The 18003-nt window shown below is 37.4% G+C and overlaps 1 protein-coding gene across 1 annotated transcript; it reads left to right on the forward strand.

Annotated features, from left to right (window-relative positions):
- Positions 1-1172: 1172 nt before the first annotated feature.
- On the forward strand, positions 1173-16025 carry H15 (T-box protein H15). The gene is made up of 6 exons (XM_068294873.1): positions 1173-1733; positions 4923-5410; positions 5614-5744; positions 12525-12810; positions 13511-13755; positions 14676-16025. The coding sequence occupies exons 1-6, from the start codon at positions 1445-1447 to the stop codon at positions 15244-15246; spliced, it is 2010 nt and encodes a 669-aa protein (XP_068150974.1). The 5' UTR covers positions 1173-1444; the 3' UTR covers positions 15247-16025.
- Positions 16026-18003: the final 1978 nt, after the last annotated feature.

The raw sequence follows: 18003 nt of genomic DNA on the forward strand, positions 1-18003 counted from the left end.
GGAACTTTAAGTGAAACACGGAGAAAACTAATAAGGCGGAAAATCATGGGGAAATACTTTTGCCATCTTTATGACACTCCAAATTCCCATTTAACGTCGGGGTCACCAACATACATATTGTTCTGTTATTTATCTGCCTGAGATGTTATAATGCAAGAACAAGTCTCTGTAGTTGCCATCTTTTAGGTGAAACTTAATAATTTTCTATATTATCTAACTGATTTTAGTGATCACAATTAGTTTTAGATTTACCTTTTAGAACTTGTAAAAATATCTTAATTGAAAGCAATTTTGTTTTTAATAATTCGCCATCATCATCTTAACAGTTCGTTATATCCTTGAGTCAATGAATGAAGCGCTCAAAATGTTTCGTTTCTATGAAACGTGGTGGAATTTGAAACGAAATGAAACTCCACTGAAACTCGCGCCATGAACACTCACTCTTCCTCATGGCCATGCAAACACTCACACACACACACACACACACACACACACATGGCACTCACTCCATGGCAACAACACAACTGCAGGCCAACTGTCATCAAGATGGGAAAAACAAAATGACGAATTTATGAACTTGTTTGCACTCGCCAAACAGAGATAGCAAACACAACGCACTCAAACGGTTTTCACTCATTCCACTGAAGTGTTGTCGTCTCGCTCTGACTCAGGCGTATTGAGCGCTGGGGTATATTGAGTCTATGAGTGTATGGGAATTTAGATGTAAATTCAAATTGGAATATGGGAATGAGTTATTCGCAGTCGCTAACGCTGTCGCTGCCGCAGTCGCAGTCACAGTTGACGTCGCTGCATTGGAATGTGGAAAGCGGTATGTGTTAGTGCTATCTCACTTGCACGCTCATTTCTCATCGGTCATAATTGAAATTGGTCTGTCTCTTGCGGTTAACCGCCAAAAGTTTGTTGGTGCTTTTGGGCTTGTGATTCTCAATTTGGCGCTTGGCGTAGTGCAACCGGACAGCCGGAATCGAGCGGAATCGTCGCTGTGGTGGAGAACAGGAGAAAAAGTGCCTTAGGTGTTGAAAACTTTGTTGTAAGATCGTCAGCTGTGCGCTGCAAAGCTTTTAGTATTTTTTTTTTTTTTTTTGGGGCGGGGGTAGGCGGAAGGGTTGGGGGAAACTGCGAATGCGTTTACATGGCAAAAAGTAAATCGAGCAGCCGTTCATTCAAATTCATTCAATGGTCAGCTGCGTGACTGTAAAGCGGTTTTCTCGGCTCGTCGCGATTACGAATACCCGAAATAAGCCAACAATACAAAAAAATACCCAACACCCAATATACACACAATACCCATTTATAATAAGACTTTTAACCCGATCGAAAGTGTGAACGCTTGCTTCCCGTTTGTTGAGAAATGATTTTATAATTTGTTGAATTTTTCAAATAGAAAAACCAAAAATCTTCTATTAATAAATTAAGCGCAAAAATGCTTTTAAGCAATCAACCGGCGAATACAAAAAAGCCTCAGCAACCGCCGCCTTCAACGCATCCGCATCCGCCGCAGAATTTTAAATCAAAGTTACATCAACAAATAGCTACAGCAGCAGCCGCCACAATAAACGTAGCCAACGGCCACCACCATCATCATCTTCATCTGAATAATCATCACCATCATCAGCATAATATTTCCTTTGCCACGGATTTCTCAATTGCCGCGATTATGGCGCGGGGCGGAAACGCCTCAAGCAGCCGCGAACCATCGGAAAGGAGTTTGAGTGAGTAAAAGTAATTGTGGCCAACTAAAGCTAAAAATACAAAACACAAAATCTACATATACACATAAATTGCAAAAGCATTCCATTGGGTACAATTCCATTTTATTTTCATTTCATCACTGAGCTGAAAAATGTCAAAGATTTTTAATTGACCAAGTGAAGCGGTCATCAATCTTGGACTAGATATTTGTTCCAAGTCCTAGGAGACTTACATTAGTAGTTTAGTGATATATTAATACAAAACATTTAAAATTGTATCAGCCTTTGAACTCATAAAAAATGTATTTCATTTCTTTGCTTTGATTCGAAAAAGCTTGTGAGATAAAGCATAACGCATACGCCAGGTGGGACAGCTGGACTTAATTATTGGAGATGTTTAAATAAATAATAATTTGAAAGATAGAGACACGTTTTAATGTAATACTTGAAGGAGTTTCTATCTCAATTATAAGAGCATTTCAGAAATCTTTTAGCGCCTTAAAAGGGAATTCAAATGTCTTTAGAAGAGAAAAATATCCAAAATAATGTTCATATCTGCAAATTTTAGAAGTATGTATAGAGACCCAAAGTTTAATAGATAGAATTCATTATGATTTCTCAAAGATTTCTCCACGTTTACACTGTAATCAAATATTTGACAAGATCAACGAAGCAGTCCCTTAAATATATTCATAATTGAAAGTATATATGACATTGATCAAATATCGTAGTTTGATAGTTAAAGTTGAACCTTTTCTAGATTTGTTATAACTTTGGGGATCTAGTATTAACTAGACAAATGTCCTTAAAACTTGAATACTTTTGAACGACAAAACTTAGCATTTAAGATCTTTGAGATCATTATGCCGAATACTAAAATTGTATACCTTATAGATCAGGAGCAATTCCAAACATCAAATATATGACTATCTCCCTATCTTATAGAATCAATCCTTGACACCCAGAAACAAACAGACTCAATTCAAGGATTCTTAAAACAATTAATTTCTTGCTTTTAGCTTTATAATGGCTTGCCTTTTAATTGACAATAAATTCTAAAAAAAACAAAACAATTATTTAAAATGCAAAAATATCATAAAATAAATACTTCGTTTACGATAATTATTCACGAATAAATAGAATTTGTATTGATTCAGCATTAGCCTTAATACTAATACCTTGATTAATTTATTGTTTGTTTATTAAAGAAAGGTAGAAACAATTAATTAATCAAAGTATTAATCCGTTGCATTAGCAAGAAACAGTTTATAATTTTTTTAAATTTTTTAGAATTTTACTTAATAAGATTTGTTCAAGATATTAACATAAATCAGTAGTTACATTTTGTACTTTTTTTTTAAATTGATATATTATTATTGCGACATCCTTTTGTCATAAATTCGATCAATTTGATATATATTTCTATCATTTTAGTTTTTTTCCTTTTTTAAATCAATTTTTAATAGTTATTGGGAAATATTTTTCAAGAAAGTGTTAAACTTTGTTCATTACTGTTGTGAAAAGTTGTATTTCCATAGATTTTAGCAACTTTCTGAATTTGAAATAATCAGTTTTACGTTTTCGAAAAATGATCTTTTTATTTACTTTTCCTCTTGATACCAATAGTCAGAGCTTTATATGGAAAAAAGCTACTTTGACTTCTGACAAGGACCTGCCCCGAAAAAAAAAACTCAAAGGGAATTCAAAATCAACTCTGGGGATCCCCAAAATTGTTGTTGAAAGGCAACAAGTATCAGGAGAAGGGGAAGAAAAGTAACTTCAGCCAAATATCATCAGCTCAAGACTCCACCAAATATTTTGTATTTATGGAGACCTGATCTCCAGATTGCAGAAGTTTCGAAAATGGACAAAATTGTTTTAAAAATATCTTTCAATTGTTTATAAGGACTTCCCTTCTAATAACTATTTAGGAATGATAACCATAAGTCGGTTGCTTGTTTTAAGAAATATTTGTTTACAGAATGAATCGTAAAAAGGTTTTTTCTTTGTAAAAAGTAAAAAAAAACTTTCTATTTAGCAAATGTTCTTAATAGATAACAGAGGACAGAGGTAGAACACAAAATTTGTAGACTATTTGTTTTGGGTTAATTATTAAGACTTGCTTGGAACTTCAAATTTTGAAATACATTTCCTCACACATTGACGATATTTTTTGAATAGGCAAATCAGAAGTACAGTTCATGTACTAAGCTACAGCTTTCTGATTTTAAAATAAGAGGAATGCATTTTTTTAGTGTTCGTGTTTGAATAATTGATTTAATTAAGTTACATATATTTGGTATATATAAAAATATTCAACTAATTCAACTCTCGAACGATTCCCCTGGGCGTGGGTAAAAGTGTCGCAGCTGCATATAATATTGCTTACTTTTTTGTTCTGTATTTTTATTCTATAAATCATGTATTGATGACAATGCAACGTTGATGACTTGATAATTGCGCGGCAATAAAATAATCAAAGCCTATGTGAATGCACTCTGGGCGTCAGGTGGCTGGGGCAAATGTGGGTTGAGGGGGGTTGAGGATATCGCATTGTTTAACATGACAGCTAAAATGCACTCACACACACACACACATACATCTATCTCACTCTCATGCATGTATGGAAAACTATTTAGATGCCATAATTGGGTAGAAACAGAAGCGCACACAGTTGCCGATGTATTCATTAGACTCTCCCTTTGCCCCCCTCCCGCATTGAGCTCCGTAGATAGTAATTGCAATTCATTTGGCGTCACAAATGCAAACACACACACATACATACATACATACTGGCACACAAATTAACATATGAAATTGCATTTTGAACAAATAATTGAATTTTGTCGTATCTGTAAAATGCAATCAGTGCCCGCGATTCTCGATTGCGCCAAATGTACATATACATATATGTAGAACTGTCCTCATCCTCATCCTCGAATTGGCATCGTCATCATCATCGACATGCAACATGTTGCCAAAGAGTGAGACAGTGCGAGGGAGTCAGTCGCGGAACGACACGAAGTATCGACCTTTTTTTCGATAATTACTATAGTTAGATAGTTTGAATTGTGCCTTCTGAATATTAACTCATTGTCAGTCAATCCGCTCCTGGTTGAAAAAGTTAGCATTAACAAGCCATTTTGATGTCTTTCTCTCTTTCTATAAATTTTTCTATATCTCTTCTTTTTCACTTCTCTTTGGCTACAGGTCCATTGTCTGTGGAGCGCTATTCGGCTCAGGATGGGGACGATGATGTTGACGTTGATGTGGTTGACTGCAGTGACTCTGAAACGCCGACGGCAGCAAATGCAACGGCAGCAGCAGCAGCAACAGCGGCGGCAGCAGCAGCAGCCCAGGCCCAGCAACATGCACGTCAAGCATTGCGTGTTGCACACCAGCATCAGCAACAGCAACAACAACAACACCAACAACACCAACAACAGCGTCAGCAGACTCATCACCATGTAACGCCAAACAAGCAACAACGCCAACATCACAATCATCATCACAACAACAACAACAACAATCAGAACAACAACCACAACAAATCAAGCAGCCATCGAGGGCGTGCCTCGGCCGCCACACCAAATGCTGCCGCCGCATCTGGATCAGGCACGCCCTCACCGCCCCCGCCAGCACACAGTCCATCAGCCGATGCAGATGCAGAACGCCTGTCGCCAGAGGAGCCTGCGCAGGTAACGAAACGCCACAAAGTTAGCATAAATCCAATACGCAAAATGCGTCTCACTTACCCAAAGAAAAAAAAAACAGAAAATGTATCTCTTTGGGACTGCCATCGAACTAAGCAACATGTTGCCTCTTTTCCTTCTCGCCCTCTCGTCCTCGTCTTCGTCCTGGTTCTCCTTGTGGATGCGCCCCCTCATCTTGCTTACAGCAGCCCACGCCCAAAATACTCGGCTCATGTAATTGCGATGATCTCATGCCAATCCAATGTCATCTGGAGACAAAGGAGCTGTGGGATAAATTTCATGAACTGGGCACCGAAATGATCATTACCAAATCGGGCAGGTGAGTCTCAAAACAAATTTACTCTTACAGAGAACACACTTACAATAAGCTCCTCAGATTTTGTAAGTGATCCATCTGTGTCCTTTATTTGTGATGATTTGAAAATGAATTTCCCCTAAATGTTATAAAATATTCCCTTGGCTAGCTTTAATAAAAGTTTCTCTTTATTCTATTACAAAACAGTGTTTATCTTAGATGATATCTAAATATTGGCTATATTAGGCAAATTTACTTACAATATCCTATTAAGTTACTATTTACCTTACTTTGGCAGAGAAGCCCAAGGGATACTTTCCATTATACACAATTTTCCATACATTCATTTCACTTATTTTGGCAAACTTTCATTAAAATCAATTAGCTAGCCTTTATATGCATTTTGCCAATGGCATTCATAATCATAATGCCGCCCCTATCAATCGGCACCCATCGAGACTTTACTCACGAAAGTCCTCACAAACCACACCAACAAAAATACCAAACAAAAAAAAAACACTTACATTCAATAAAACTTTAATACGCCTTTCACCCATGAAATGGACAACTCCTTGCGCTGCCAGGTCTGGCCATAAACTCCAACTTAAGTGCAAAATATCAACAACTTTTTGGTTAGTAGTTTCTCATTACGTTTCGGTTACAATGTCCCCCAGGTCTCCTCCCCTCCCCCCAAACGAAAATTTTGATTGACAAGGCATCGAAATAATTTGCCGTCGATTTTCGATTAGCAAAAAAGGAAACCAGAAAGAAAAAAAAAACTCAAGAAGGTAGCTCGTTTGGGAGTTCAAGTTGAAATTGGAGTTTCGATTCTCTCGTCAGCTGTTTTATGTACTAAAAAAAGAAACTTAAAAGCTTCGCAATTCAGCCTAAACGACTTTTCATTCGCAACTCAACAAAGTTGAGAAAAAAAAAAAAAAAGAAAAAAAACAGAAAAAAAATTAAATGATTGCCTGACGATATTTTCAAATTTCGTGCGAATGTCGTGTAAAATGGTGAAATGTGAAAAGCGAATAGAAAAAAAAAACCAAGAAAAGAGAATGAAACATGCATGAAACATAAATTTCGCCTAAATATTGTTGTTGGAGTCTCACAAGTTCTGTGTGTGTTCTCTTTGCATTTATGCTGATAACATGCGAAATTCGCATTAGTCGCTAGGTGGTAGTTAGTTGCTTAGTTTTTGTTACTTTTTTTGGTATACAAAAAAGGGTACAGCAGATTATTTTAGGCCGTCGGGCATTGAAAATGAATTGTTAAATCACAAGTACGAAATTTGGGTTTAGATGCTCTAAACCTTAGTTAGGCATAGACTATACTTTGGGTTAAGAATAGACTAAGAGGGTTCAAAAGGACTCAAAGGGTTTGAATACTGTTAAAAGGTATTGTCAAATTCTATTAGAATAAGTATTTTAATAAACTATTAGGTAAATGATAAGGCATATTTCCATCTTATTCGAGTTTTATAATCTGTATCTCTTGATTGGGCTTCAAAATCTCTTAGTGTATCCCAAAATAATTCAAATATATCCACCAAAAGTCGTAGTTTATATCCCATAATTTAATTATGGATCATCTTACACCTGTATATTCTTAAAATTAATAAAATTCCACAAGGAATCATCAATATTCTTTGTCCTGAAATTCTTCATCCTTTATCCTAACTAATAAGAAGTTGAATTAAAGTGCGGTGTTCCTACTAACTAAGTTAAAGATTTAACCCGCAAGATCTACATACAGATCCAACTTTAAAAAAATACCAGAAATAATATGATCCTTTCTTCGTTATCTTTATCATGGGTATCACTTGGTCGAGCTCTTAACGAGCAAGTTAAATAACTTTTTTTCTGTTTCGCTTGGCAACTTTTGTTTGTTTGGTCTTAGTGTGCGTTTGTTATGTGTGTGTGTGTGGTCTTTGTGTTTTTATTTATTTTTTGTTGAATTGTTGTTAACCCTTTGAGGCCAGCCGTCAACAGTCGGAGTCGCCCCCAAAATACCGGAATCCCCACCATCGCCGATCGGTCCTAGTTGTGCGCATTTACGACACATTAACAAATTTACTCCTTTCATTCCTTTTTTTTTGCCGGGTCCACACGGGTATAAATTGCAATGTAATAGCTGCCGATTGTCGCGCTAACAACACATTTGCATGTCCTTTGGCTTTTGGGGAAACATGCCGCGTTTTTTTGTTGTTGCTTAGTTCTGTTTATTTGTTGTGTCTTTGTGTAGCTTTTTAGTTCTTTTTGGTAACTCCTGCTGTTTCTGCCCTGTAATTAGTCAGAAGGATACCGATGCCGATGTCCTGACACTTACTGGGGGGGCCTTATTTACATTTGTGCGGGTTCTAGATATACATTCAAACCGAAATGTATAGTTATGTGTGTGTGTGTGTGTGTGTGTGTGTATAAATATCAGGTATTCAGTTTTATGGCATGCAATGGGCAATGCAAAAAGTGCCTCTCTTGATATACATCTATGTCAGCACGTCGTTTGGGAGCTGAACACTGACTGCAAAGGAATCGAGGGGGCATTGGGAGGGGCCAAAGGGAGCAACATGGCTTTGCGTTTCACATGGCATCGCTGCATATTTCTGTTTGCTTCGGCGATAACTCTTTCAATTCATCAAATATATGGTTAGAATGATATATGAGTGTACAGAGTTTATTGTACTACTAATTAGTCACTTCACTCCTCTAGCATTGGCTCTACTATACTTTTTTACGATCTGTACTATTTGTTATGCAATTTTCATTGAACAGTAGTGGATTTCTTTCTTATTTGGAGAGTACAAAATTTGCTTTATGTAATGAATCCGAAATAGTTGATAGAACCTAACCATTCGAAAAACTTAGACTCAACGAATTTTGAACATTTTAAACTTTAAGATTATTATCTATCAATCAGTCTACAAGCAGTCTTGCGATACTTCGAATTGTTTTGGAAATCAAAGCTATAGAATTCAAATTCTAAGACTGTTTGCATATCCTGCGACGCTCCTTAAAAACGATTTGTGCGACCTTTGCATGCTTGTTATGAAGATATTCTTGTAAATTTTATGTAAAATAAACACCTTGATGTTGATAGTTCGTATTTGTTGCAGATAGCGCATTATTTATATAGTGCAGGATTCAAGTAAACAAAACATATCCTTAAAAGAGTAAGCTTTATCCAGGAAATAAGATCATGAAGCCTTTGAAACTTCTGTAATGCAAAATTATTCAAAATATTTAGGTTTAGTGATGTAGCCACTTGATTTCCACATGTCCTTGATTAGTTTTTAGTACCTAAATTCTAGAATCCGCCCCTGTTTGCCATTCCATTCACAAGCCTAAATCAGTTTTGTGTGTATCTAGATAATTACTTTGAGTTTTTTTAGTTTTTGTTCTTATTTTTTACAACAACGACAAAAAAAGGAACGGTGAATGGGCGTGTGTTTACGGCATTTGCCATGACTAATTATTTAGACGGACATATGTAACTTAACTGTTATTGCCAAGTACGTTAGTAAATCAGAAAAAAGGTTTATTTTTGTTTTGTTTAGTCGTTGTAACTAGCAGACGACGAATCACAGTTGCATGCAACAATTATCACCATTGTAGGAAACATTTAACGTGTTCTTCTTATCCGACATCATCTAATACACAATGCATTCATCTGAAGTTCTTTGAAATTCACTCGAGCTTGACTTGTCTCCCTGGTTGAAATCCGGTCCGGAGTCCACAGACACAGGAAGAGCCAAGAGGAAAGCCGAAAAAACAAAAATTAATATAATTCTGGTTCTTCTTCTTCTACTTCTACTTTGAGGCAATTTATTCCGCTCGATTGTTAACACTTTCGTTTGGCTTGCTGGTCAGCTTTTGATAGCTTGCTAATGTGTCCATAAATGTGTGAAAAGCAAGGCATTCACACTCACACACTTGCACACACACATACACACCCAGTTAGTTGCCACGCCCTGGGTTTAGCCTGCCTAATACGCCTTTTTCATAGGTTTTTTGTTTTCTTTCATTCGAGGCGGAAATGCCGTAAATCATATTCCAACATTTACATACATTTTATGAGCAAAGTCAGCAAACGGCAGCCGCAGGGCATGTATTACAATAAATATATATATCCTATATATATGTATATATACACCCCCGCCTCGGGGGTCCACCCTCCTGCGTGTGGAGGGGGGGGCTTGGTCATCAGCTGAGGGAGTCGCGCAGTTTTTCTTACATTTTACTATGCTTCCAAGTGTAGATTTTATGTATTTGTTTATGGGAAAATTAGGGAAATGGCTTTTACTCATTTTTACTATGGTCAAATGAAATGTGAAAGAGGGCGCGGAAGTTGGCTGCGGCTGGTGGTGGAGGGGGCGGGCGGTTGGCTTAGGTGCCAAAGGTTACAATTATGAAGTTTACACACCATTTGCCATGGGATTGAAAGAAGCGAAAAAAAAGCGACCACTTTCTGGGGTTGGACTGTGGCTATTCAATTAGTTGGTTGGTCTCTGTTTCTTTTCATACTGCTTGAAACATATGAGCTGTAGCACATCCACAATTCATTATCAACACCTTTGTTCCAGCAAATTAAGCCTCAGGTCTAAATTAATAATATGCAAATTAGTCCAGCGACTAAGAAAAAAGTAAAAGCAACCCCTCAACGAAATATCTTTGATCTTATCATCAAATAACTAAAGACTAGGCCAAGTCTAGTGCTGTGTCTCTCTTCGTCTGTCTGCCTTTATTATTAGTTGATTAATTCATAATTTGGTTCCCATTTTGGGTACCTTTCCCTGGGAGATTAACTTGTTTCCATTGTTGTCCTTCGGAATGATAAATGTATTTAGTCCGACTGCAGCTGCCGCCCCCTTTGAAATGAAGTTGTAAGGGACTCCAAAATAATATTGAAATAATATTAATCATTTTCATTTTGTTGCTGGCATGAAAATTGCAATTACCACGCACCTCGATTCGAGGGCACTACTGAAACGGCAGGACCTTGTCTAATATGCGTGAAGAGTTGTCGCAAAATATTGACAAAACATTTGCCGCAGTGGATTTCGAAATTTCGCCTGCTGTTTGGGATTTCTTTTTTTTTTTTTTTTTTGGGCAATTAGCCCGCCTGTGACTTTGGGCCATTGTCTGTGAAACCAACTGTCAACCGCTGGACTCTAAAACCGCTGACAGCGTGACAAAATCACAAACCACGTGATATTTTATCATCTCAATGACCGCAGCCAAACAACTAAACAAACAAACAAACGACATACACAGACAAACAGCAATACATATCAACGGCAACTCAAACGAGACAAGTCTCTCTTACTGCCAACAGGTAAAGACCATGTATGTGACTCCTTTTATTTCTCTGTGTTTCTCTTGTCCTGTTTTTGTGGCTATAAATCATCTCGTTGTGCCAGACTTGTGTGTGAATATGTGTTGCAAGTTGCTCTCAAATCGGTTGCAATCGTCTTCTCTTTTTTCACAGTTCTGGTCCAAATTTGTTTTTCATGCCTTCGTTTTGATGTGGCCTACGCATGCGCATTTGCATGTTTTGGCAACATTTTCACGGCGGCGCTTTTACCCAATGTTCTACCCATGTTAGAAAGGGGTTTCGAAACTGACTCACACTTTAAGGTGTGAACAGACACTCTCTGAGAACTTTGTGCAAAACATTAAAGTTGGAAAAACTCAGGACTAATGACAAATGCAGTGAAGAATACAACGTTTTGATTTTCAATCTTTCGAAAGAGTAAACTGTCTGTATAGCGCTAATTGAAGAACTTCCAAGTTCTCTCATCATCAGACCTTGCTAACCACTCTAGAATTGCAAGGCCATACGACTACTTCAACACTAAAACCAGTTGCGAATTGTAACTGGATGAAGCGAAAATGAAAATGACCTTGAGTCTGCTTATTCGAAAGATTGAAATAAACAATAATTTAAAGGGACATTCTGGACCAAGTAAATAAAGATGTAAAAAAGGTATATTTATCTTACCTCTTAGCTGAATCATATGAAGTTTACCTATTCTATCAATAAATGTTACAAATTTTAAAAAATGAACAACTTTTTTATAAATATTAAAGTAGCTAAGCTGACTTAACAGTCCGATCTTTTAAACCTATCTACCCATACGGATGCATCAAAGCGACAATATCCTATTAATAAATCTCATTTATGATGAAAAATGTTGTATTCACATAGCAAATCAACCACAATTACTAGAACAATAACTATAATGGCGACACACCTCAGCATTATATTCTAGTCATGTTCATAAAAAAACAGAAAAAGAAATATAATAAAAACGAAAAAACGAACCATAAGACAAATGACGAAAACTGGGCTGGGTCATTAGCGTCATTTACACTTACCTTCGAACGTAAAAAGTAACAACAATAATAAGGGAGGGAGGAAAAAGTAGAGAAAAAAGCACTAACTAACACATTAGTTCTTGTAGTTGCCAAGTATATTACACAGAGGCCATAACTAGGACTGCGACATTGTCGCGGAAATGTGTCAAAAACGTGCTAAAAGTCATAAAATTAAATATGCGTCTTATTTATATAGAACTCGCTTTCTCGCTCTGGCTCATACGCTGCCATTCTGTGTCCCTTTCTCTCTATTAATTTCAATGGTGGGCAATAAAAAATAGTGTATAATATTTTGTTACCTTTTCATGGTTTTTATTTTTAGTAGCCTGCTTTTAGGCGCACATTCCCTGCTGGGCATTCACCTTTTGGTGGATTAATAAATAGGAAAATTGTTGCAAAATCTAATGAAATGTTTCGCTTCTTACAGACGAATGTTTCCAACGGTGCGTGTAAGTTTCTCAGGTCCATTACGTCAGATACAACCGCCGGATCGTTATGCCGTATTGTTGGACATTGTTCCACTGGATTCAAGACGTTATCGTTATGCATATCATCGCAGTTCGTGGCTGGTGGCGGGCAAGGCGGATCCACCACCGCCAGCACGTATATATGCACATCCCGATAGTCCAATAAGTCCTGAGGCGTTGCGCAAACAAGTCGTCTCCTTTGAGAAGGTGAAGTTGACAAATAACGAAATGGACAAAAGTGGACAGGTGAGTTGAAGTTTAAGTAAGACCATAAGACATAAAACATAATCAAATTCGATTTCATATAAAGAAAAGTTGAGATACATTTGTATCTCTAGTTAGGAAGAAAAAGAGAGAGAGAGAGAGAGAGACAGCTTAGAACAGATGAACATTTTTTGCTTTTGAATTCATTTATGAATAATTCAAGTGAAGGCAAATACATAAACTGGCTGCTGGCATTGTCTACACATCACACACACACACACACTAGGTCCTAGCCAGGATTGCCAACCCACACACACACACACACACACACACTCATGGAACCGCCATATGCAAATAACTTTGCGCGCGCACGAAAATGAATGAAAATTGTTGGCAATTTGGTGGCAAATGCAGAGAGCATAAGAAAAAAGGAGAAGAGACCAAGAAGACACACAAACACACACACACACATACACAAAGATGCATATTATATGCCTTGGCCCAAAAAGTGCCGACGCTCTGTTTACGAGCCCGCTACCGTTTTTATCACCATCATAAAGGATGTGACTGTTGTGTGGATTGGAGCAGAAGGATGGAGAGTAGTCATCGTCCATGTAAACCGTTCTGGAACCGTCAAAACAAACATCGACTACTTTTTATTGTTGTGCATTTTTTATAAGGCTCTAAGAAGAAAAACAACATTATCATTCTTTTTTTGGCCTCTCTTCTTGTTGTTTTGCAGGTCGTGCTAAATTCCATGCATCGATATCAGCCACGCATTCATTTGGTGCGTCTAAGCCATGGCCAGAGTATACCCAACAATCCCAAGGAGCTGCAGGATATGGATCATAAAACCTATGTATTCCCAGAGACTATATTCACAGCCGTGACGGCATATCAGAATCAATTGATTACCAAATTGAAAATCGATTCGAATCCGTTTGCCAAAGGATTTCGCGATTCGTCGCGACTGACTGACTTTGATAGGTGAGTTTTTAGTGCTTGCAGTTAAGTCGCTGACTTTGCCGGCTCCTTCTAGTGCGAAAAGTAGTTGCCATTGCCCGTTTTTTTTTCCTTTTCCTTACTTTTGGTTTTTATTAGGCCCTACTGATTTATGACCCCTCTACACCCCATAGCTAGGCAAGTCATTTACGATGGGCTGTTGAGCCGTAAAACCATACAGTAGCTCAAGTTGCTGCTGATTAGCGAAAACGTGTGAAAGTGTTCTGTGGGGATGGGGGTGGAAGGAAAGTCACAAAACAGATTTCCAATTACTTAACAAGGGGCAATGCCTTGGCACAAGTGTTATAAAATAATATAGGAAGCTGTACCAATTTTATGACCTATCTATATAGGTATATACACATATAGGGCAAAGCGTATATGGTTGTCTTTTGTCTGCTCCCATTCTCTACGCCTCTGGCTCTATTTTAGTCATTGGTATTGCCAACAGGATCATGCGTTCAGTAGGGCTTTTTTCTTTTGTTTTTGGACAGCAATTTTCAAAGTGTTGCAAGGCGTTCGGCAACTATTAAGACAGCAAAAAAAGACGCAACACAGAGACGTAGCAGAAGCCAACAGTAACAACAACAACAAGAGCATTGATGTTGTAGCCGGCACGGCGGCGGCTTAAGTGGCGTAAATTACAGATCGGCGCTTTTAACTTTGAAGCGGATTCGTACATGAAATGAAAACACGAAAATAATGAGTGAATGTGGCTTCAGTTGATGTTGTTGTTGTTGTTGTTGTTGCTGTTGTTCCTGTTGTTTAGTGTCGGCAATTGGCAGTTACTTTCGACGTAATTATGTTATTGCTGTTGGGAGTTGATGGCCAAAGCCAAAAGCAACCAGTTACTCATCCTCACCTTGTTCTCTGTTCTCTTCTGTTCTCCCGTTTACACTCTTTAGAGATCCCATGGATTCATTCTTTTTTGATCAGCATATGCGGACAGCCCCATTGCGCTTCTTTCCGGATCCGTTGATGTCACAACTAACGCCACAAGAGGCGGATGCCGCTTCCTTGGCCTTGCTGGAAAAGGCCCGTCAGCATTTACAAATGTTTGGACGATCGCCGTACACAGAAATGCTGCTGCCTCATCTCTATCAACGCTCTGCCCCACCACCACCGCCACCGCCTGGCCCACATCTGAGTGCATTTCAGCTGGGCATGTGGCAACAACAATGGCCCCAGTTGACTGCCGGTTTCCTGGCCAGTGCCAATCAGCAGGCTGCCTTTGCCGCAGCAGCAGCCGCTGCAGTAGGCGCCAGCCGTACTCCTCCCCCGCCACCATTAGCAACAGCACTGACAGCGGCTCCCCCTGCCCCGGCAACGCCCACATCATCGTGCGGCTCGGCCTCACCAGATTTGCGTGTGAGAACCCAGCTGGGCCATTACCCACAGCGTTTCAGTCCGTATCAGGTGCCTCAGCATCCTCAGACCTCCTCGCCGCCAGCCTCGACGCGGGCAGAGAGTCCCTAAAAGAAAAATATATATCCTTAAAACATCCTAAAGTGAAATGTATGTGCAATGTTGTTGAAATCATATTCTTTTCTATTGTAAATAACTCAACATTTTAAGCAGCGACATTCAAAAAGAGAATGTGTTGTTGCATGTGATGCGATTAGAAATCTTCAAGAAACAAAAAAAACGCTTTTCCAACTCTCCAAGAAATGCAAGGATCAAAAAGTCACGAGATCCACTTAAATTCCTATCTATCAGAACTATGGAAATAAAGACAAGTCAAAGTTTCATTGGTAGTACAGAGTTTCTCATACTATCCGACTTTGCTCGATGCTAAAACTAGTTGGGAATCACAACTGAAACAATTATTTCTTGTCTGAATTTGAGATTTGAAACAAAAGAAACTTGCATTTTCAATTGAGTTGGAAATGATGTCTTTACCTCTATTGTATGATTATTAATTTTAGACTTGTAACAGTATTAGTTATTAGTTAATTGAATTAGATTATAGCCTTATTATAAACATTTATTGCTTAACATTTATGCAATTTTTTTGTGTTGTTTCTCTCTGTCTGTGTTCCTAACCTCAAAAAAAACGTTCATTGTGCAAATTTTTCCAAAGCTGAACTTAAAATTTAGACACTTAAATTAGTCCCGCCTACACACCAACACACACACACACACACTCCCCCAGCTCCCAAACAGCCTATTAATTAAAATTTATTGAAATTATGTGCAAAAAAATTAAAAAAGAAACAAAAAAGATCTGTATGAAAATGAAATAAACCATTTATAACAAAAAATGCAAAAATCGAATCATTATTTACATGCAATTGTTAGACAATAAATGTTGTAAAATATCTGGCAATTAATAACAAGAGGGAGACAGGAGCTTGGCAGAGGGACGGATGCAGGGGAGGGGTCCGTGAAAGGGAGAGCTGAAGCACGTGATGCGCAGTCGCGCGTGGTTACGATGCCACTGACATTTATGCCAAGCAATGAAATATAATTTATAGAATTTTGTGCTCTTTATGAAAGACTAATTAATTACTCTACACCGTGTTTAGTGCATCGCACCGCAACTTTTGGGCCGACCAAGGCAGACATCGTCTGTCTCGCTCATACGTTTAATTCGAATTCGTTTCCATTGCACTTTTCCAGTTGGCATTCAATGGCAAAGTGGTGCAGAAGGTGGTGGAGGGGGGGGACCTTTCTAAAAAGAAATAATATAAAAGGGTTGCATGCAGCCATCAACAATGGATGGATGGATGGATAGATGCAGCAGCGGGGCACATTCGTTTGCTGAGTGGGTGGAGTGGAAGCAAGCTGCAGTTGCACGCGACATGCGTCATCAATTTCTAATGATGTATATCTGCTTCACAGACATTTGTTATTAATTTTTTGTTGCTTCTTGTTATTGTGGTTGTTGTTATTTTATGATTACTATTATTGCTGTTGTTGCTGTTGTTGTTGTTCAGACATTGACAATTAATAGTGGCAGGTTTTTTCAAAATGGTTTCCCCATCACCAAGACTAAAAAAAGATAGTTAAATTTTTTAAGAGACAACTACGATTACTTGTTAAACAGTTTTCAAATTGTTTTTCAATTGCAGTCGATTAATATGTTAATGAATAGATATGCTAATCTAGCTAATGGACATTCGATTAATGGTTTAACCTTTTCACTTTGATTAGTTGCATTCAAACGGTGAGCTGCCATAAAGGAAAGGTTCTCTTAAATTGTAATTAGTAATGTTTGTCAAATGAATTTTGTTACATAAAAACATGTTATTAAAAAGCAACAAACGATTCAAAAAATTAAAAGTTTATATGTTTTGATTAATCGAAATAAGCTCTGAATTGAAATGTTTCAATTTTTATGTATATCTAGGACAGACAATGTCTTCGATTGTCCTTTTTGAGTTGCAAGCACTGACTGAACTGCCTTATAGATTTTAGAATCCACAGGTAATTCAATTACTAAATAATCTTACAAATAATTGAATAATCTTAATTTATGAATACCTTTTCATAAGCATTTTCAATTTCAATTTTCCAATTCCATGTGTGGCTTAAAAGTAGTTCATTAAAGCCAAAATTGAGGTAAGTATTTTAACAAACGGGTTTTCAGCTGTCTCACACAATAATAAGTACTATATAAGTAATTAGAAAAGGAGAAGCGAAAACCCTTTAAATGTTTTTATACATATTTTTATACTTTGTGAAAATATTTAGAATTTCTCACTAAAAAGCAATAGATACATTGTTATAAGCAGTCGACCTTTGGGCAGAACTTTTAGGATATTCAAAAATTATATTCCTACCGAATTCATTAACATTCAGAACACATTTTTAACCTTCGCTCAACTAACAAGACAGAATATTGTATTTACATTTGTAAATGAAAGTAACGTTGATCGAAAATTACCTTACAAATTTTAATTGGTATTTTGGTTCAACAAAAATCAAATTTTCGCACATCTGTAGTATTAAAAACTATGTTAATTTTATTGTTCTGCGATTGATGAAACATTCCATGGTAATCGCAGTTTGGTGTAGGCAATGAAAAGGCACCAAGGCAGAAGAAAATTGTTTTAAAAGAATGTTGAATAAATATTTGAAAGCCAATATTATTAAGCCAAGTTCGCGAAGAAAAACTTTTAAGTCTATGAGACAGTACTATAAACATATCCACTAAGAATTATTTGCAGAAGATACAAAAGGTCATGTAATTTTAACTCATAATTAAACCAAACGGCTTTAAGTATTTTGTAT

Source organism: Drosophila tropicalis, unplaced genomic scaffold, assembly GCF_018151085.1.
Source record: "Drosophila tropicalis isolate 14030-0801.00 unplaced genomic scaffold, ASM1815108v1 contig_845, whole genome shotgun sequence".
Taxonomy (NCBI): Eukaryota; Metazoa; Arthropoda; class Insecta; order Diptera; family Drosophilidae; genus Drosophila; species Drosophila tropicalis.